Source organism: Petaurus breviceps, unplaced genomic scaffold (assembly GCF_028583685.1).
Source record: "Petaurus breviceps papuanus isolate PSGF00001 unplaced genomic scaffold, PetGlider_PUasm1.0 90919, whole genome shotgun sequence".
Classification (NCBI taxonomy): Eukaryota; Metazoa; Chordata; class Mammalia; order Diprotodontia; family Petauridae; genus Petaurus; species Petaurus breviceps.
Genome location: NW_027187378.1, coordinates 14,705,000 through 14,726,487, shown reverse-complemented (window position 1 = coordinate 14,726,487; position 21,488 = coordinate 14,705,000). Strand labels below are relative to the sequence as shown.

At 34.0% G+C, this 21,488-nt stretch overlaps 1 protein-coding gene across 5 annotated transcripts in view; it reads right to left on the bottom strand.

Moving 5' to 3' along the window:
- Window positions 1-21,488, bottom strand: part of KIZ (kizuna centrosomal protein) — a 235,658-nt gene that overhangs the window by 45,474 nt on the left and 168,696 nt on the right. For all 5 annotated transcript variants that reach the window (XM_069075500.1, XM_069075503.1, XM_069075502.1 and 2 more), the window contains one exon: window positions 14,264-14,411. In XM_069075500.1, the coding sequence (XP_068931601.1) occupies window positions 14,264-14,411 (148 nt within the window). The remainder of the gene's footprint in view (window positions 1-14,263; window positions 14,412-21,488) is intronic.

Here is a 21,488-nt window from a genome sequence, read left to right as displayed (position 1 = left end):
TGCTAGAGAGACAAGAGATTAGTACGACTAGAAAGTAATACAGGTTTTGGTAAGACGACAGACCGTTCTGTTAATAGTGACTACTCTTTCAGTTTATCAAGATATTTTTTTTAATGTCAATAGCATATATAATAAGTATGAGTTCTCTAGTATCATCAAAGACACTGATGAAAGTCATTAAATACATGATCAAGTTTAGGATAAGTGCATATATGAAATGAGTCTGATATTTCACAGAACCCTAGCATTCTAAAGCTGAAGTAGATATGTCAATCAATAAATATTTATTAGGGGTCAACTATGTGCTAAGTGCGGAGAATATAAAAAAAGGCAAAAGATAGTCTCTGCTCTCGAGTTCATTGTTTAATGGAGAGGACAACATCCAAACAACTAAGTACAAATAAGATACATTCAGGAGTCCTGATTTCTCACATGGGTGTACTACTCTGGGATTTTTCTGGCTTCTTTATAAGCCATCGATCTCTCCAGGCCTCTCTAATAGTTGGTGATGTGAGACTGGAGGTCATAAGAGAGATTAAGGGCTAATGAAATCATTAAGTGAAACAATATAGAGGGGGGAAAAAGAGGGCTGAAGACAAAGCCTTGGGGAACTTTCATGGTTAGTGTCCTGAAGATCCAGCAAAAGACACAGAAGGAATAGTCAGATAGGCAGAAAAACCAGGATAGAGCAGTGTCATAAATACCTAGAGAAAAGAGAGAATCAAGGATATGAAGGTGATCTATACTGTCAAAGGCTGCAAGAGAGGTAAAAAAAAGATGAGGACAGAAAATTCCACTTGATTTGGCAATTAGGGGATCATTGGGATAGCCATAGTTCTTTCCTCTCAGCAATACAATGCTCCAAGACAGGGGTGGAGAATCTTCAGCCTCGAGGCCACGGGGGGCCTTCTAGGTCTTCAAGGACAGTCCCCCTGAGGACCTAGAGGGCCCCAAGAGGCCTCAAGGCTGCAGGTCCCCCACATCTGATCTAAGACAATTCCAAAAGACTCATGATGGAAAATGCTACCCACATCCAGAGAATAAACTATGGAGTTTAAATGCAGATCAAAGCATACTATTTTACCCCCCCCTTTTTTTTTTCATTCTTGAGGTTTTTTTTCCTTTTGATTCTTCTTTCACAACATGACTAACATGGAAATACATTTAATAATTGTACATGTATAGCCTATATCAGATTGCTTCCTGTCTTGGGGAGGGGGGAGAGAAGGGAGGAAAAAAAATTGGAACTCAAAATCTTATAAAAGTGAATGTTGAAAATTATCTTTACATGTAACTGGAAAAAATAAAATATTATTAAGTAGGAGCAGGGGTGGGGGTGGGAGGAAGAGCTCTTTGGTAACTTTGTAGGCAGGAGCTTTGGTTGAGTGATGAGGTGGGAAGCCATAATGCAGAGCTAAAAGGGGAGTGAGAGGAAAGGAAGTAGAGACACCTATTTTGATCTAGACAATTTTCCTAAAGGAGTTTATTTACAAAAATGAGGAGAGATAAGGGACAATAGCAAACATGGATGGGTGAATCAAGGGAGGGACATTTTTTAAGAATGGGGGAAACATGGGCATGTTTGTAGGCAGTAATGAAACAGTTAACAGGCAGGGAGAGAGACTGAAAATAAGTGAGAGTAGGGACTATAGAGGGGCAATCTGCTGAAAAAGAAGGGATGGATTGGGATCATTTGTATACGTAGGGAGTTTTTTCTTGGCAAGGAAAAGGGCCACCTTGTCCTATGAGACAGGGTGAACAAAGAGATAGTGGTATACCTGAGATGTGAAATGAGGAGTAGATAAGAGGGAGCTCTTAGGAAATGGCCTCAATTTTTTTTTTTCATTGAAACATGAGGCAAGATTCTCAGCTGAGAGAGTGTGGGGTGGTGGTTAGGAAGTAATAAAAGATTTGAGGAGGGATGAAAAGGTTAAAAAAGCCACTTTGCTGAATGGAAAAATAAGTCACTAAAAAGATTGCCCTGCTGCAGTGAGGGTCCATTTGAGATTACGTAACACAAATCTGTAGTTAATCCAGTCATCATAGTTTTATTATTTTCTTCACTTTCATTCAGCAACACCTGAGTAGTAGTGAAGGAAATGGATGGTAGGAGTAATCCAGGACTAAGGGTTGGCAGGGCAATATCAGTGACAGGAGTTTATTAAATGTGTGTGTGTGTGAGAGAGAGAGAGAGAGAGAGAGAGAGACACACACACACACACACACACACACAGTTGGACTTGCCCTTCAGGAAGATCAGTTTGGTAGCTGAGTGGAGGTTAGATTGAAACAAGGAAAAACTTGAGGCAAGTAGAACCAGTATGCTATTGTAAGGAAAGAGTAGATATGGCTTGTAATGGGGTACTGGAATTACAATAATAGAATGAACAATATAATTGTTAAGTAAATTATAATTACAAAAAAGGGTTGAGAACAATATTATTTTACCGTAAAATTTCATTATACTATTCAGTGAGGTAGGATTCAATTGTGGGGAATGGATAACTAAAATATTTGCTCTGTTTGTTTGTGTAAATACAATGTAGCACCTAATTCTTTTCAAGGAACCATTCAGTAGCTCTTATGGTATCCCAATATTGCCAGGGAGGACACATCATAATTTCTTATATAAATGTAATAGTAATGGGAATTTGAAGATCTTTCCTGCCCCTTAATAAGACTAAGGAAATTTGAAGACCTTCCCTGCTTTGAAAATAAACTCTGTACCCTAACAGGCCAAATGTAATAGGCCAAATGGAGCCTATGGTGGGAGGAGTTTGCTGAAGGTAGGAGCAGAATTTACAGGAAGCTGGGAGTCAGAGTCTGCTAGATGGTTGAGAGGAAAGTTTGTTTCTGAGGGAGACAGATAGGGTAATGAGTAAATATTGGTCAAATATTGGTTTGTGGGAAGGCTACAGGATGGTGTGGCTCTCTGCTACGTTGTGGTGCACTGAATTCTATGTTGCTATGATGGATTTGGTTTCCTCGTGTTGGGATTCGGCTTTCTGGTGTCTGGATAAATGTTTCACTTCTGTCTTCTACATGGAGAGTCTGTTATATTTTGCAATTGAGCACCATGCTGGTATATTTATAGTAACTGTGGGCACTGTGAATATTTCATTGGTGCAACAATGAATAAAAATAAGTACCTAAAGCCCTACAGCACACTATAACTTTCTCAAGACTTCACAGAATCACTGGATCATAGATTAAGAATTAGAAGGGACCTGAGAAGTTAGCATTTTCTAATCCCCTTACTTTACAGACAAGGAAACAAGTCCAGCATGGCTTAGTAATTTACCCAAGGTCACAAAACTCAGAACAAATGTCAGAGTCAGGATTTGAACACGGGTCATATAGCTTCAATTCCTATGATTTCTTTACAACATTTTAAACCATTGACAGTCTTCTTTACCAAGGCACCAGAAATAACTTTAAGTGTACAATTTTACCTATAGTACTTAATCTAGGAGCATAACAGGGAATTTCCCCAGACCTGTTATTTCTTAGCATTGATTAAAATTACAATTTTAAATTGAATACTTATATTTCTTCTCAAAATATATGTGAGTACTTCTAAAATCTCATGGATGTCTAGAGTTTTCTGTATTTTTTGGGGGGTGAAAAAGACATGGTTCTTCAATTTAACTCTCAGATTTGTTTTCAAAGAATTTCAACTTAAACATTTTAATTAGTTACTTTTTTAAAGATTGGCGAAACTTTTTTGGATTTCCAGTAGTCCTACATTGTTACTTCCCAGCTTCTCAGACAATGACAACATTTAGCTTTTTGCATCTTTTCCAAATCTGATTTTGTTTTAATTGGGTTTAGAATTTGTACTCTGAAAGAATAATATGAAATCCTAATAGGTATTTCCCACACCTAAATAAGATAATTAGAAAACCATTTATTCTGTTTGTAAGGTTTTCAAAGTCAAAACATAAAACACAGGTTTTTATCATCCCTTACCCACCTGTAAATTTTTTAGGTGAATTTTATTGCAACTTTTAATTTTTAAAAATTTTTTATTAGTTTTTTGCTTTTTGGAGGGCAATTGGGATTAAGTGACTTGCCCAAAGTCACACGGCTAGTAAGTGTGTCAAATGTCTGAGGCCGCATTTGAACTCAGGTCCTCCTGACTCCAGTGCCGGTGCTCAATTCAATGCGCCACCTAGCCACCCCTACTTTTTCTTTTTTATATAACCAGAATTTCTCCCAGTATTTCTCTCTCTCCTGTCAAGAGCCATTCTTGCAATGCAATGATGTAATAATTTTAAAAGAAAAACATGAAAAAAATATGCAAAGCTGATTAACACACTGGACAACCTTGAAAATATATGCAGTGTACTACATCCACAGATCTCCTTTCTCAGCAAAAGAATGGGGTGGGAGAGGTGACAATTCATATTACTAGAGTCATGATTTTTCTTTGCCTAATTTTCCAACATTCAATTTTGATTTATGTTGCTGTTCTTTGCATTTTCATTGTTTAAAGTCATTGTGTATATTGCTTTTTAAAAAATTCTGCTTACTTACATAAATTCATCTGTCTTCTCATGTTTCTCTGTGTTCATAATTTCTTATAGCATTATCCCATTACATGGATGCCATTATTTAGCCATTCCCCAGTAGAGCATCTACTTTGTTTTCAGGGTTTAAATTTTTTTTATTCTTACCATCACATAACATGCTACTTTAAATATTTTGGTTGTTAATAGCATTCAATTCATTTGGGACTTATCTATTAGAAAAGGGTTTTTCATTTTATATCTGTAAGTTATTTATAAGTCTTGGATCCTAAAAACATATCAAAGAATTTTGACATGAAGATTTTTTTTCTCATTTGACTACTTCTCTTATCTATAGAATGTTAATTTTGATTATGCAGAAGTTTTTGAGTTTCATGTAATCAAAGTCATCTGTTTTGCCCTTTATAAATGCCTCTATTCCTTGTTTGGCTAAGATTATATTCATCACTCATAGTTCTGATCTGCTTCTCTCCTTTCTTTTTTATAGTACATCTTTAAGATTAGGGTCACAGATACATTTTTAATTTATTATGTAGAATGTGGCTTAACATGCTAGTTTAAAACTAATTTCTTACAGACCTCTTTCCAATTTTCCCAGCAGTTTTTATGAAATGGAGAGTTCAGTTTATTGAGCACTGGATTATTGAGTTGCATTTTTGATTCTCCTTTGGTGTATTCCTTTGATCTACTCCACTTCTTTATACCAAGTATCAAATGGTTTTGATGACTTCTGCTTTATACTTGAGTTCTGTAAATACTATTCCCCTTTCATCTCTAACTTTTTTTATTACTTCTCTTGACAGTCTAGATATTTTGGTTCTCCAAATGAATTTTGCATAGCATTAAAACTGCAAATTAACTTTGGGGGTGTTGTCATTCTTATTATATTGGCATGAATTAGGACAAATCTGTCCTTTTTTTTCAGGAACAGTTGGTAATCGAATGCAAGTATTTTATGTGCTTTGGTAGACTAATCTCCAAATACTTTATGCATTTTCTAGTTATTTGGCATGGGGTTTCTCTTTTTTAATTGCCTCCTGGGTTTTGTTATTATTATATAGTAATACTGGTGGTTTCTGGGTAGCCTACAATTTTGTTGAAGCTACTATCTTTTTTTTTTTAAGCAATCAGGGTTAAGTAACTTGCTCAAGGTTACACGGCCAGTTATTTTTGTGTGGGTGCCGAGTATCTGAGGCTGGAAGCGATCCCACATCTCCTGATGCTGGGGCCTGCACTCTTACTCACTGTGCCACCTGGCCGCCCCTGAAGCTACTATCTTAAATAGCAGGTTACAAATATCTATAACTTTCTAAATAAACCATCATATGATTAATTAATAGGTACAGTTCTATCTTTTCAACACCCATTTTTTCCACTTTTCTTTCACTTATTGCTATTGCTGGCATTTCTAGAACTACATCAAATAAGATAGAAGAAGAATCCTTGCTTTACTCTGCTATTTATGGTAAAAGCTTCTAGTGTATCACCCTTGCATAAAATGTTTGATTTTAATTTTAGATCTTTATGATTTTTTTATAAATCCCTTAGTGCCTATGCTTTGAGGTTTTTTTTTGCAGCATAAATAAAAGTTGTACTTTGTCAAATATGTTTTTGTGTGGTTTTCAATCTTTTTTATGTAATTATGTTTACTGCTTTCCTAATGCTGAATCATTCTTGAATTGCTGGCACAAGTCTAACTTGGTCATAATTAATGATTTCTTGGAAGAATGGTGATAGTCTGCTTGATCAGATTTTATTTAAAAACTCTGAGTTTATCTTCATTAATGATGGTGGGCCATTGTTCTCCTTCTTTGCTTTATCTTTCCATGGTTTATGATTTAAGATTCTCATTGTTTCCTAAAATGAGTCTGATAGAGTGTTTTCTTAGTTTGGGGGGGAATGTTTTGTGTAGTACTATTAGTATATCCTTAAAAGTTTCATGTGTGGCAGGTAGGTGGTGCAGTGAATACAGCACTGCTCCTGGAGTCAGGAGGACCTGAGTTCAAATCTGGTATCAGACATTTGACACTAGCTGTGTGACCTTAGGGAAGTCAGTTAACCCCAATTGCCTCGCCTATCCACCTCAAAAAAAAAAGTTTCAGTTAATTCTCTTATGAATCCATTAGGAACATGAGGTTTTCTTTGATAGTTCTTTTATAACTTTTTTGAAATTACACTATTCAAGCTCTCCAGTTAGTCATCTGTTAGTTTAGATATTTCATGTTTTTTAAGGCAATCCCCTATTTTTCTTGTATTCTGAGTTTTGTTAGCATATAATTGTGCATAGGAAATTTTGACAACTTTAAAATCTTATTTTTGCTGTAATTTCATCTTGTCTGATTTTCATTCAGGTTATCTAAAGGTTTATCATTTTGTTAGTCTTTTCAAAGAACTGGCTTTTAATTTTGGTTATCATTGCGATATTCTGTTTAGTTTGCAATATATCTATTTCTCTAATAATTTTTAATGTCTCCTCTTTTGTGCTTATTTTGAATTTGTATAATTCTTCACCTTCTAACCTTTAAATATAGAATCCTCTTTTATGTACCTTTCCAACCTGCAATTTAGTCCAATACCAAAAATAAACAACAACAAATACAACAAAACCCAAACACATCAATTCACTGGTAGGTAGTGTGGTGTGAGGTTTAATTCATGGTGTTTAGTCCTGTTCTGCCACCTTTTCATATATGACTTCTACTTCCTCCTTTTTCTCCTTGTGTATTTTTAGAAAGAAATTGCTTAATGGTCTCTTTGTTGTTATTACTTTTACCCTCACAGTTTTCTTTCTAGGCTTTTTTTTTTCATTTTCTGCAGAGTATGTATTTCATTACTTATTCTTTCCTTAGTAGCCATACTTATTTACCTTTCTTGTGTTTAGTGTCTGGGATGCTTCCAGAGCAAATAATCTGCTCATGTTTGTATTTTTATAAATTAGAATGTTTCAAATGTATTTCTTTTATTCAAACTTCTTTTTATCATATTTATTATGAACTTTTACTAAAAGTCCATCTTTTTCACTAATGACTATGCTCAGGTTTGTCATCTTGGATTGTATCTTGACCTTGCCCTACAGATTTCTATACTTAACTAAGTATGTTATTCCCTCCTTGAACCAAATCAAATAAGAGTAAAGTTCAAAGAATGCTCATCTCTCTCCCTTCTTTCTTGATTTTTTTTTTTAAAAAACATTGCTATTAAGAACTACCTGAATAATTATAAATATAATAAAACTACTATCTTGCCTTCTGGTTGTTAAAGACTATAAATAAAGCAACCATCTTAAGTAAAACTTTTTTAATTTATAAAAGTTTAAAATTTACTTTTTGGAATTTACAGAAGCATAGAGCATACTACTTAACAGTTTATGGATTTTTAAAAAGTGATTAACTTCACCTAATACACTAGAATACTAGCATATACCATGATATGCTATTAAGTAGCATATTTATTCATATGAGTCATGCTATAAGCCAGTAATTCATAGGAAACAAAGAAATATATCCTGGATAAACATAATTATCTCTTTTTCTACCACAGTTTAAAGCAAATGGAAAAGCTTAAAGGGAGAAAAGCAGGCATGCTGCTATCATTTAGAAATGACATCCTTTTGTGTAGTGAGCTACTTTATGTATAATAAAAAAATTCAAAATACATTGACTGAATTAAAAAATCAAATTGTCATAAATTTGGTTTAGCAGGTATTACAGTATTTTAAGGAAAAGATAAAATGATCACTTATGACAAGCTATTAATCTACAGAGAATAAGAGGCTACATTGAGCTTCAAAGAGATTCTGATTAATTTTTCCTTGTTTCTCTAATGAATATTAATAATATATGTATCAGGAAGGACATAAAAGAAAACACATGACTTAAAATACTAAAAAAAACCCTAAAATATATTTTCAGGGAACAAATAGTTATTATTCTCCTGTCTGTAAATTGAGAAATGATATTTAAAAAATGTCCTTTTTGAATAAAAGGAAAGCATATGCCAACAAAATTTCATTTAATAGTATATAAATGTGCCAGACTTAAAATTTAATATATCATCTAGCAGACTGTCTTCAATTCAATAAGCATTCATTAAACACCATTATGTGCCAGGAATTATGTGGGGTTCTAGGAATACAAAGGCAAAATTGGAATAGTTTCTGACATCAAGGTGCTTATGCTATACTAGATGGAAACACTATATTCAGAGAAAAGTAACAAAATACACACACACACATTTTAAATACAAGGTAATTACTATGCGGGGAATAGATGAGGTGGAGCACTAAGAACTGGAAAGACCTTATTTGGTAAGTAGTACTTGATCTAAGCCTTAAAAGGACTAGTGGCTTCACAAGATAGGGGTGAGAAAGAAAATTTGAAGCAAAGTATGATATAGTCTTTCTTCACAAGGAACTCAATGTTTAATGGGGGACAGATCATTTGAAAACAATTTGGTAAAACAAAATATATACAGGATATATTGGAGATAACTTCAGAGAGAAGGGACTAAGACTGAGGAAGACTGGAAAAGGCACTGAGGATGAAGAAGAGGGTTTGGAGTTGCAAACTCTAGAGGGAGAGGAGGAATGAAAAAAGATTATGAAATGATAAAGGTATTTCCAAGGACATGAACATAAATATCAAATCATGAGGAATGAGTTTAGGTAGGTTTTCAATGTCCATAGAAATGTATCACATAAAATAGTACTGAGGATCTGTTAATAGGGTAAGAAACCACCTCCAATAAATTTCAGAGGTAGGCTTAATAGATAGTACAAAACATTTCAAGAAATGTGGTCTGGAGTTCAGCTTTGTGGGCTGTTTGGCTTTGCTTACTGCATCTCTTTACAGTGAACTTTATGTATGGATCATTCATCTAGTTAACTTCATTAGCAGTTGAATGGATAGGTTGGAACAGGAGATGGAGAAACAGGTTTGAACAACAGTAACTGGATTTTCAAAAATCACGAGGATAGGGAGAGAATGACAGTGTAGGTAAGTTATCATTGTCTAACAGGGTTTATTCTTGGGTGTGGCAAGGCAAACCTAGTGGAGCTGCAGGTAACTGGAGAGGGTGCCTACAACATGGTGGAATGGTTATTCAGGGAGGCAAGCTCAGGCAAAGTAACCTATTTAGAGATGTAGCTGGCTAGAGAGGGTTTCTATCTGATTTTCTCCTCCCAGTAAATTTTTATTTCTATTAGATTTTAGTAGTCACATCTGATGCACAAGAAAGTACATGCATATGCTTTGACTTCAATGCAATGTTACTTGCTTCAATACATTTAGAATTCATGATATGATCTATGTGGGAATTGTTTCTCCTGATGCAGATTAAACTATCTATGAAAGACTAAGCAGGTCTGATGAATTGTTAAAGCCATAAAAAAATTCATCATCTGGTGGTCAATCCTCTGGCAAAGAACCTTTTCAAATTTACTCAAATGTAGTCTGTTACTGAGTCCCTAGAACCTATCTGAAGCTAACAATTCAAGTGGTATATTTCAGAGAAAGTAGTGTCACTCCACATCATGATGAGAGTTTTAGTAGAGAACAAAGTAATGATATTTTAATTTTTAAAGTAAAAACACTGGAATTTACAGTTAAATATGAATTGCCATCTTTCACAATAGTTACTTTGGGAAACTATACTGTCATTCTAATGATACAATTATCATTTAAAACATTTGTGGAACTCTTTTCTTAGACCTATATAAAAAAAAACCAGTTTATGATATAGATAAGGTAATCAACTTTAGGTACTACTTTATAGTCACATCTAATCTTCAATGCAAAATGGCATTGCCCAATACTGTTTACCAGACTTGGCTTAAGATGATTTTGGATTTTTCAGCATTCAAATCTATCCTCACCAGAAAGTGCTTAATGAAAATAGTTAGAAATGAACCACAGTCTCTGAAAACTAATTCTAAAAGAGGAACATTCTGACCAATCCTTCTATGTTGAAAATGTGAATAGTCTCCTAAGATGATGAGACTGAAAGAGATAGAACTCATTTTCATGTTTAATTTCTTGTTTATTTGTTAATAGTAATGACTAGTTCTGGATATGAGTAAAATCACATGCAAAAATAAGTTGGGGAAATTATTTTGGAAATTTCAAAACTAATTAGTTTTAAAACCAATTAAAGCCAGAAGAAAAAAATCTATTAAGAAGGAGAATGTTCTAAAAATGTGGTCTACTTCTATGGACAGATTTTCCATTTTATTATTGCTATTGTTTAGTCATGTCCAACTTTCTGTGACCCAGTGGATCATACTGTCCATGGAGTTTTCTTGGCAATGGTACTGGAGTGGTTTGCCAATTCCTCTCCAGTGGATTAAGGCAAATAAAAGTTAAATAACTTGCCCAGGGTTACACAGCTAGTAATGTCTGAGGTTGGATTTGAATTCAGGTCTTCCTGACTCCAGACCCAGCCACTCTAACTAATGAGCCACTTACCTGCCTCTAATTTTTGGTCAATGCTAAAGATAGAAAAATCCCAAACTTGGGTCTTATAAATCTTTAATATCTCTGGTGGTCATCTTGATTTGCGCTGTATTCTCCAAGCCAATAACCAACAGCTACAATGCACAAAGGACCATCTATAATTCTATCTGGAAGAGCAGTTTTCACATTATGTTTTATATTATCATGAGTTTCACAAGGACAAAACCTACTGTCAGCTCCCTATAAAAAGGTGGCTGTAGCAAACAATCTATCTGTTCTATCACAAAGACTTGTGTTGATACTATGTCAAGAGTTGGATTTTGGAGAGGATTCTAGGAAGAGGGAGGAGTAGGTCAGAAAATTCCAAGCTCTCAAGATTTTCCTCCACAAGAGTTAAAATAGCACCTTACAGAAAACAAAGTGTGGGTAAAAATAAATAAGAATAGGGGGACAACTGGGGTCTTACTGGGACAATTTGAGAAGATCAGAAGAAAAATCCCAGGATGAGGTTTGGTCCCTGGGAAGAGTAAACACCTCTAGGTTAGGGTCAGCTTTAACAACAAGCAGCAAGCCTGGGGTTAGCTGGTTTGAGAGGCTGCTTCAGGCCCGGTCACAGGAAACTTTACCCCCTGGATAGTGAAAGGAGTTGGGAATTTGAGCCTGGAAAACTGAAAATTGAGGGAGCCTCTGCTGACAAGGAATGCCAGACCCAGCTGTGCTGCGAAGAGTGGCTGGGTCAAGAAGAAACCAGCACAAGCTTGGTGAGCACAGAAATAGTGGGGCAGAAAGCATCTGGTTGTGAGCACTTAAAGGAGACTGGAGGTTTAGCTTTGACTCCAGACTAGAGGGAACAACTGAAGATCTGGGGCAAGAGTTACCATCTCCCATAGCCCAGGGCTAGAGGTGATTACAAAAATTAAGCTATTACCACAAAAAATGCACAGGCAAAGGAGAAAGAATCCAACCATAGAAAGCTATTATGGGAATAGAGAAGATTGGGGTTCATATTCAGAGGAGGATATAGAAGTAAAGAAACCTCTAAAGAGTAACATCACATGGTCACCTGCCCAAAAAGAACCCATAGGAGATCTTTTTCTTTTTTGCTTTTTTTTTTGGAAGGCAGTTGGGGTTAAGTGACTTGCCCAAGGTCACACAGCTAGTTTTTTTGTGCATGTTAGGTGTCTGACGCCAGATTTGAACTCAGGTCCTCCAGATTCCAGGGGCCAGAGTTCTATTCACTGTTCCACCTAGCCACCCCTCAGGAGATCTTTAAAAAGACTTTAAAAATCAAATGAGAGAGAAGAGGAAAAGCTAAAAAAAAAACCGAATCATCCAAGAAAAACAAGATTATGAAAGGAAAGTCAGCCAATTAGAAAAGGAGATCCAAAATCTTAAGGAAGAAAATGACAACTTGAAAATTAGAATTGGACAAGATGAAGCCAGAGAAATTATAAGAGATCAAGAAATAATTAAACAAAATATGGAAAATGAAAAAAAATGGACAAGAAAAAATAAAACATAAGAAAAACAACAGAATTGGAAAGTAGATCAAGAAGAAAAAACATAAACTAAAAGTAAACAAACAAATTAATAAAGACCAAAAAAAGAAGAAAAAACATAAAAATAATTAAACTGAAAGTTATGATAAAAAAGAATCTTGATAAAATAATACAAGAAACAATTAAAGAAAATTGTACTGAAGCCTTAGGACAAGGGAGGAACAAGGAAATAGAAAAAAAAATCCATTGATCACCACTTAAAAGAGATTCTATGAGGAAAACTCATAGGAATAACATAGTCAAATTCTGAAACCCCTAGCTCAAGGATAAAATATTAAAAGCATCAAGATTAAAACAATTTAAATGTTATAGTGCCACAATTAGAATCACATAAGACCTAGCAGCAGAGACATTAAAAGACCACAGGTCTTGGAACACTATATATTCAAGAGCAAAAGAACTGGGGCTGTGGCCGAAAATATCATACCCTGCAAAGTTAAGCATAATCATGAATGAAAAATAAAGGGCATTTGATCAACTGTTAGATTTTCAAGACTTTGTTAAAAAAAACCCTGAATATTAATTAATAGAAAATTTGACATGAGAAACAAGAGAAATATAAGGTAGATACCAAAGACTGATTATAAGGGATTCATAAGGATAGGCTGTTTACTTTTTATATATGTAAAATGTATATCTAAGACTCTTATTAATAATTGGGTAACATAAGAAAGATTGGGGTGAATCCGAGTATGATATGAATTTAAAAAGTAAAACCAATTAGGAACAGCTAAAAAGAACAATTATTTTATACAAATGAAGTGCAAGAGGTAGAACTGATTCAGGGAATTAGACGGGGGAGGAGGGCTGGTAGTTCTGGTAATCTACTTTCATTGGGAATGGGTTTAAGAAGGAACAATACATATATATTTAGAAGAGTATAAACGTCTTCTAAATTCAGAAGAAATACAATGGTAGGGGCATAGGGATGGAGGAGAGGACAAGGGAAGGATCTTTAGAGGGGAAGGTGAGGGAATAGGTAAAGGGGGGTGATAGAAGGGTCATTAGATTTATGGGAATGGGAGGTTAGGGGAGGGATTCTTGGAGGGGGGTAAGCAAGTAACAGAGGGGCAAGGTAGTGGATAGAAATAAAGTAGAGGAGGCAAGAGGGATAGGAAATGAGATATGCACAAACATAAAAACAAAGATCAGGAATAGAATTTGTTTGAGAAAGTATATGTTTATATATGTATGTATAGATCTAGCTTTAGAGATATCCAAACTTAATTGTAGCCTTCTGGGGAAATGGGGGAGGGGAAGAAAAAGAACAAAATAAAAAAGTGCCCAACAGAGAACAAAAGAAAACTTACAAGGAAGCAAAGAAAAGATGGACAGTTTTCAACATAACACATAATCTATCATACAGGCTTTCCTGAAATGAAAATTTATTGTAAATATTTTGAATCCTCTCTTACATTCTGCTATGCACATGACATGCTTTTTTTCCCCTTTCTTATTTTGTATTTAAATTCCAATATTTAAGTTTATGATATGCTTTTGTTTCTTTTCTCTATTGTGTTCTGACCTTTGAATATAAAATAAATTTTTTAAAAAAAGAGTTGGACTTCTAGGGTATAAAATATAAGGCTTCTATAACCTAAAAAGCTTTGAAAACCTTTGTTGTAGATTTCTGGTTGTTTTCCTTTTACATTGTAATTCTTAAGGATATTAGATATTACCCAAATGAATAATGATATAGAATAAAATAATTATAAAAATTACTAACCATAGAATTTTGGTTACTGTTTTCTGCTATCAAGACTTCAAACATCTTGGCAACTTCTTCTTTGAGAGAGATATTGTGTCTTTTTAAGGCAGAAACATGCTTTGATAATTGTTCTCTTAATGGGTCGGAATTAAATAGTTCTTCAGATCTGTAAAATAGAAATAGAGAAAAATTATCAACTTGTCATTGATTAATGATCACTTATAGAATGAAACCTGATGTTTTAAAGGGTCCCATAAGTAAGTACAAGCTTCTAAAATAGTAATAATCAAAATATAAACTTAATCTTGGGTTTACAAGGGGACATGTGTTTTACTAGATTAATTTGCTTGCAATTAGAATATACTGCTTTGGAAATAGTCTCTTGGTCTTTATAGCTAGTCCCTCCATCGGCATATAATCTGAAAGATTATATACAACCATATACAAGTTATTTAACAAGTTATTTAAATATACAAGTTATTTAACTACAAATATATAAATGGTAATTTTTTAAAATTCCAGGTATTTAATTTTGTGAGTGGGGGGGGGGAGTGGCATGGTATTAGTAAAACATCTCATTTTCTAATGTTACAAAAAGAACTGAAACAATTTTCCTCTTTTAAGATTAAATATTTCATTTGTATGAAGTACTGCAGATTATAAATTACCAATAATTAACACCCAAAATGTACAATTCTATAGTAACTTACCAAAATTAATTAATGAGTATTTTTATGTCTAAATCAGTTCTTCATGAGTTCAATTAACATAAAGCAATTGATTATAGCCATCTCTCTTGGTGAACTGATAAAAACGAATTTCTAGACCCACAAAATTGAAGATCAGATCTTATAGGATATTGACACCATTAAGGCACAATTATTGCCATAAGGCCTGGCTTAAAGGAGACCTCTTTTCTTGTGATTGCTCTGCTCTCTCACAAATGAAGAAACTAAGAAAAATGATGCTAAATTACTCATACAAGGTCATACACCCAAAAAAAGATAACCAGAACTACAAAACTAGACTTTTATTTCTGACAGCCAGTCCTAACTCTTAGAGAACCCAATTAAACTTTCTTACCCAAGATCATTGAACAAAAATTAAATCAATTAAAGAAAAATAATCTTAAAGTAATAATTTCAGTACTTATTTGGGATTGTGGTTATCTATCATTTACTTGATTATACTTCTCTTAGCACCTGTGCTCTACAGCATTATAAAAAGAAACAAAAATTCTAAGTAAATTAGAGAATTTGGATGGGATTATTTACATTTACTTTGTATTGGAAAATTTTATAAAACACATGAATGTCATAGAGAGGAAGCAAAGGCTACAATCAAATAAGTTATATGTTCTCTTTTGTTTGTCACATAACAGAAGGAAAACTTGTTAAAATAGTCTATAATTAATTCTACATAAATGAGTTTTTACCAAACAAAATACTAAAGCTATGTAATTTCTTTTAATGTATTGGCAACAGACTGATATTCTGACCAAAGCTGTAAATGAAAACGAAATTTTCAACAGTCAAAATTTTATAAGAAAACAGAAAAAATATATTTGGTATACAGAGTCACAATACAAGCAAGAAAGCTGGCACAATTTTTTGACATGCACTTGAGAGCAAAACTGAATAATTGTACTTAAAAGTAGCCACTAACAGGGCCAACTAGTTGCACATGCAAAAAATAAAAAAGGGAATCTTTTCAAGTTTTTTATCTCAGGGAAAACTGCTAATTGTGATTATATTCATTTAGGCTTTATCAAGACATATACTTTCTAAATTTTTAAACGAGATATAGTAAGTTAATGAGCAAAATGCTTATTATACACCCAAGGCAACATCCATTACATTGTAATGAATCAAACATACCTAAAAGTCAAGTAATAATATATATCACCCAATATTATAGCTTTTGCCTAAAAATCTTTGACTACTTCACACTTAATGGAAGCAAATTACAAAGGGAGGGGTCCTTTTAGAATAGATTAGGTTGAAATGAGTTAATAGAAGTAATGTAAAAAAACCCAACATGATATTAAAAATACATCAAGGAAAAAATAAATTCAGAAGGTTGCACAATAAGCAGAGCAATTTGGTTTACTACCTTACTAAATTTAATTTTTGCTTTCTTAAAACAAACTACATTACAGAAGCTCATGCTTTCATATAAAATATTCTTTTTCATTATTCTTGTATGATACAATGTTTGTGTTGCTGATGATTCAGTTTACAATAAAAATAGTAGTTAAAAAAAGAAAAAAGGGGTGGCTAGGTAGCGTAATGAATAGAGCACCGGCCCTGGAGTCAGGAGGACCTGAGTTCAAATCCGGCCTGAGACACTTAACACAAAAACTAGCCATGATCTTGGTCAAGTCACTTAACCCCAATTGCCCTCCGAAAAGCAATAATAGTAATAATAATTCCACTTATTTTAAAAGGTAATATGGCATAGTGGATAAGAGTGGTGACCTTGAAGTTGGGAAGACCTTGTTCAAATCCTACTGCTTACCGCTTATAAGCTGTGTGTGAACCTGATCAAGTCACTTAACTTTTATGTGCCCCCCCCGTAACTCCACCGGTCTAGTTGATTTTTAAGTAAATGATTTGTAAAGAGTTCCCCACACTAAGAAATTACAGCTTCTTTTTACCATATAGAATCATAGAATGTTTATTTTCTAAGGATTTCAGTTCACTTAGAAATAACTCATTATTAAATAGACATTCTGGGAAGATGGTGGAGTAGGTCAGAAATTTCTAGGCTTCCCAGCTTTCCTCCACAAACAGACAGAAAACCGCCATGAAATGAACATAGAGAGCAAAAATAAACTCATAAGAGGACCTCAGAGAAGACTCTAGGGGCTGAGGTTTGGTCTGAGTGAAGAGTCAATACCTCCAGGCTGACTCCACTGAATCAACAAACAGTAGCCTCAGTAGACTGAAGGAAGCAGACCAAGCCTCCAGAAATTTCATTTCAACTTTCTATCATCCACAGCCTCAAGAAATTTCACCATAGGAACTTTCACCTCACAAACTTTTATCTAAGGAACAACAGAAGGCTGAGTGAGGGAAGACTGAAGGATCCACTGATGTTTCAGGAAGACTGGTCTAGTGGTGCTGACCAGCTGTGACTGTGGGCAAGGAGGGGGAAAAGCACTCCCAGGGTGTGGGCACAGAACAAGAACATTTTCAGGTACAATATGGCTAGGCTTAGAGGAGGAAGAGAGAAGTCCCTGAGCTTCAGCACCCTGCTCCTACTTCTCCCTCCCCACAGAATTCAGAAAACAACATTAATTAGAAGGACCTGAGGCCTAGGCAACATTACCCACAATTTGGGATTAAAACTTAATAATAATAACATTAAGCTGCTAAAAACTGAATAAGAAAAAATAAAAGTAAAAATAAAAATGAGTAAGTAAAAGAAAAAGACCATTGATAGCTACATTGGTGTAAAAGAAGATCTGGGTTCAAATCAGAGGAAGATAGTGAGGTAAAGCCACTTATACCCTAATGTGTAACATCAAATGGTCACAAACCCACAAAGAAACCTTGGAAGAACTTAAAAAGGAATTTTAAAAAGTCAAATAAGAGAGAATGAAGAAAAACTAGAAAAAAATAAAAGCAATTCAAGAAAATTATGAAAAGGTAGTTAATAAATTGGAAAAAGAGATACAAATCTTAAGGAAGAAATGTAAAAAGGAATTCAAAAATTAAGAAAAAATAGAAAAATTAGAAAAAAAGCAAAGAAAATTATGAAAAGAAATTTAACTAATCAGAAAAAAGAGAAGCAAAAGCTTAAGGAAGAAAAACTCCTTGAAAAGTAGAATTGGGCAAGTAGAATCAAATGATGTTATAAGACACCAAGATACAATAAAACTAGAAAAACTAGAAAAGAATCTGAAACATCTCATTGGAAAAACAACTGACCTGGAGAACAGATTGAAGAGAGACAATATAAGAACTGTCAGACTACCTGAAAGTTATAATAAAAAAAAGAGTCTGGATACAATATTACAAGAAACTATTGAGGAAAATTGTTCTGAAGTTCTAGAACAAGAAGGTAAAGGACAAATCAGAAATAGAAAGAATCTGCTGGTCACCATTTCAAAAAGATCCCAGGAAGAAAACTGACAGGGATGTCATAGCCAAGTTTCAAAATTTGTAAGCAGCAAGAAAAAAACAAAACAATTTAAATACTACATAAAAACAATCAGGATTACACAAGACCTAGCAGCTTCTACACTATAAGACTGTAGGTCTTGGAACATTATATTTCTAAAAGCAAAGGAACTTGAGTTGCATCCAAGAATAACCTATTCAACAAAGTTGAGTATAATCCTGAATGAAAAAAAAGTGCATGTTTGATGAACTGAAAGACTTTCAGCTATTTGTAACAAAAAAAACCAGAACTCAATGAAAAGTTTGATATAAAAGATCCAGAAGAAATTAAAAAATCATTAAAGACTAATTATAAGGCACTAATAAAGTTTAAACTGTTTACTTATGATATATGAAAATGTTATCAGTATTCTTAAAACTGTTATCATTACTAAGGTATTTGGAAAGAAAGGTTGTGGCTAAGTTATGTGAGATGGGGTAGAAACAAATAAAAAAGAGAAATTATCTCATAAAAATGTGGCATGAAAGGAAGAACTAATATAGAGGAAACAGGTGAGGGTGGAGGGCTGGTAATGTTGGAAACTTACTCTGATCTGGGTTGAAAAGGAAACAAAGTGTACATGTGAAGAGGTTTAGAAGTCTTCTGAACTTCTAGAAAGGTGAGAAAACTGGGGGAAAGGGTGGGAGAGGGACTTTTAAAAGGGTATATAGAATAGAACTAGAAGGGTAGGGAGAGAAGATAACAGAGGAAATTTCAGAGGGGGGTAAAATAAGGAATAAGAGGGTAAGAGGAAAAGATATGTAACAAGGATAGGGTAAAAAGAGAGACTAAGAAGGAAAATAGTAAAAATAAGATGAAGAGAAATTCACAAAGAGTAATTAGAACTTTGTTAAATCTATAAGAATACGAATCATTCCCCAGTCAAAGGATATGAACAGTTTTCCAATAAGGAAATCAAAACAATTTGTAGTCACATAAAAATGCTCTGAATAATTATTGATTAGCAAAATTAAAATTAAAACAACCTTGAAATATCATTTTACACCTATCAGAATGGCTAAAAAGATAGAAGGGCAAAGTGACAAATGTTGGAGAGGATGAGGAAAAATTGGGACACTAATACATTGTTTGTGGAATTGTAAAATGATCCAACCAATTTGGAGAGCAATCTGGAATTAAGCCCAAGGAGTTATTAAAATACTTTGGCCATAATAAGAGAATATTATATATAATAACTGCAACATTGTTGTAAAAATGACTTTGAGTGAACAAGCTATTTTGTCTATTAGAAATACCTAAATAAACTATAAAGGACCTATGAAGAAATAAAATCTCTGCATCCAGAGAAAGAACTGATAAACAGAAGTATGTATAGAATAATTTTACATATATATATGTATGTATATGTGTGTGCATGTGTGTGTGTGTGTGTGTCTACACACCTATTTGTGTCTATTGGTAGCCATCTCTGCAGTAGAGGGAGAGAGAAAAAAAATTTGCATGATAATTTTGTTGTATATTTGAAAAGAATAGCAAGTTGTGAATAGCAGATTTGCAGTTTCATGGAAAACCATCTATTTTATTGTACTATGTTATGGAAATGCTTGTTTTATTCTATAAATTAAAAAAAAACCTCATGAATCTTCACAAACTTCCTTCAAAGGTAGTTAAGAAAGAAGTATTCCTTGGACAAATAAGTATAGTATGATCTTACATAGATACATATGAATATATATATGTATTAGTATGATTATAGATATGCTTGTATATATATGTGTACATATATGTATATATCTTTGTGTGTATGTGTATATATATATAGTATGTGTGTGTGTGCACTTAATTGTAGCCTTTTCTGGGGGAGCAGGGAGAGGAGCAAGAGGGAAATAAAGGACAAGGTAAAAAGTGCACAGCAGAGAATGAAAGAAAATTTATAAGGAAGCAGAGAAAAGATGGACAGCTCTGAACACAATACATAGTATTTATTATATAGGCTTTCTTGAAATAGAAATTTGTTGCTATATATTTTAAATCCTCTCATGTTTTGCTATGCAAATGGCAATGCTTTCTTTTCTTATTTTATATTTGTTTCAATATTTAAGTTTACAATGTGTTTCTTTTTCTTTTCTTATTGTGTATTTAAGTTTAAAATAATTTTCTTTTTAAAAAGAAATGTATCCCATTTTGTAGATGAGAAAACTTAAGTGCAGAGATGTTTCATGACATTGAAAGTCCTTCACAACTTGGTTCCTTCCTTTCCAGCCTTTTCACACTTTACTCTCCTCCACTCATGCTACGATCCAGCTATACTGGCCTAATTACTGCTCTTCACACATGACATTATTTCTTAAGGCTGCCTTTGAAATGGCTATCTCCCATTTATTCAGTGCTGTACTTCCAACATGCCCTGTACAATCTCAAATGTATAGTTTGCATTTCTTCTATTACAATGTGAGTTACTTGAGTGCAAGGGCTATTTTTGCCTTTCTTTTCATCCCAGGGTCTTAAACACAGAAATGGGCACATAGTAAGCAAGTAATAAATGTTTATTTACTGACCCTTCACCTCCACCTTTTAGCCTTCTTGGCTTCCTTCAAGATATAGCTCAAATACCATCTTCTCCAGGAAGCTTCTCCTTGTCTCTTTCCTATCCCACCCCTAGAGATTTCCTTCACTGATTACATTCCATTTTGAATGCATATATCTTATAATGTTGGTACCTACATGTTGTCTCCCCCAACAGAATGTCAGGTCCTGGAGGGAAGGAACCATGTTTTTATCGTTTTTTTGTATCTCTAGTGCTTAGCCAAACACCTGAATTATAAAAGGCACTTAATAAATGCTTGATGATTGACTGACATGACTTATAAGGAGTTGGTAATTTAGTTAAAAAGTGTCGGTCCTACATGAAGACGCTACAGATGATGATCTACTTCATTTAATTTGATAGACAGAAAGTTCTACATGTCTCAAAATATCTCCCTTGTCATAAGCATTGCCCTTGTATGTAGTTTGAAATGTTCACTGAATCATGTATAGGTTAGACAACAAAGGCTGGGTACTGTTTCCAAAGGAATGTCTTGTTATTTAGTCGTTTTAGTCATGTCTGACTCTTTGT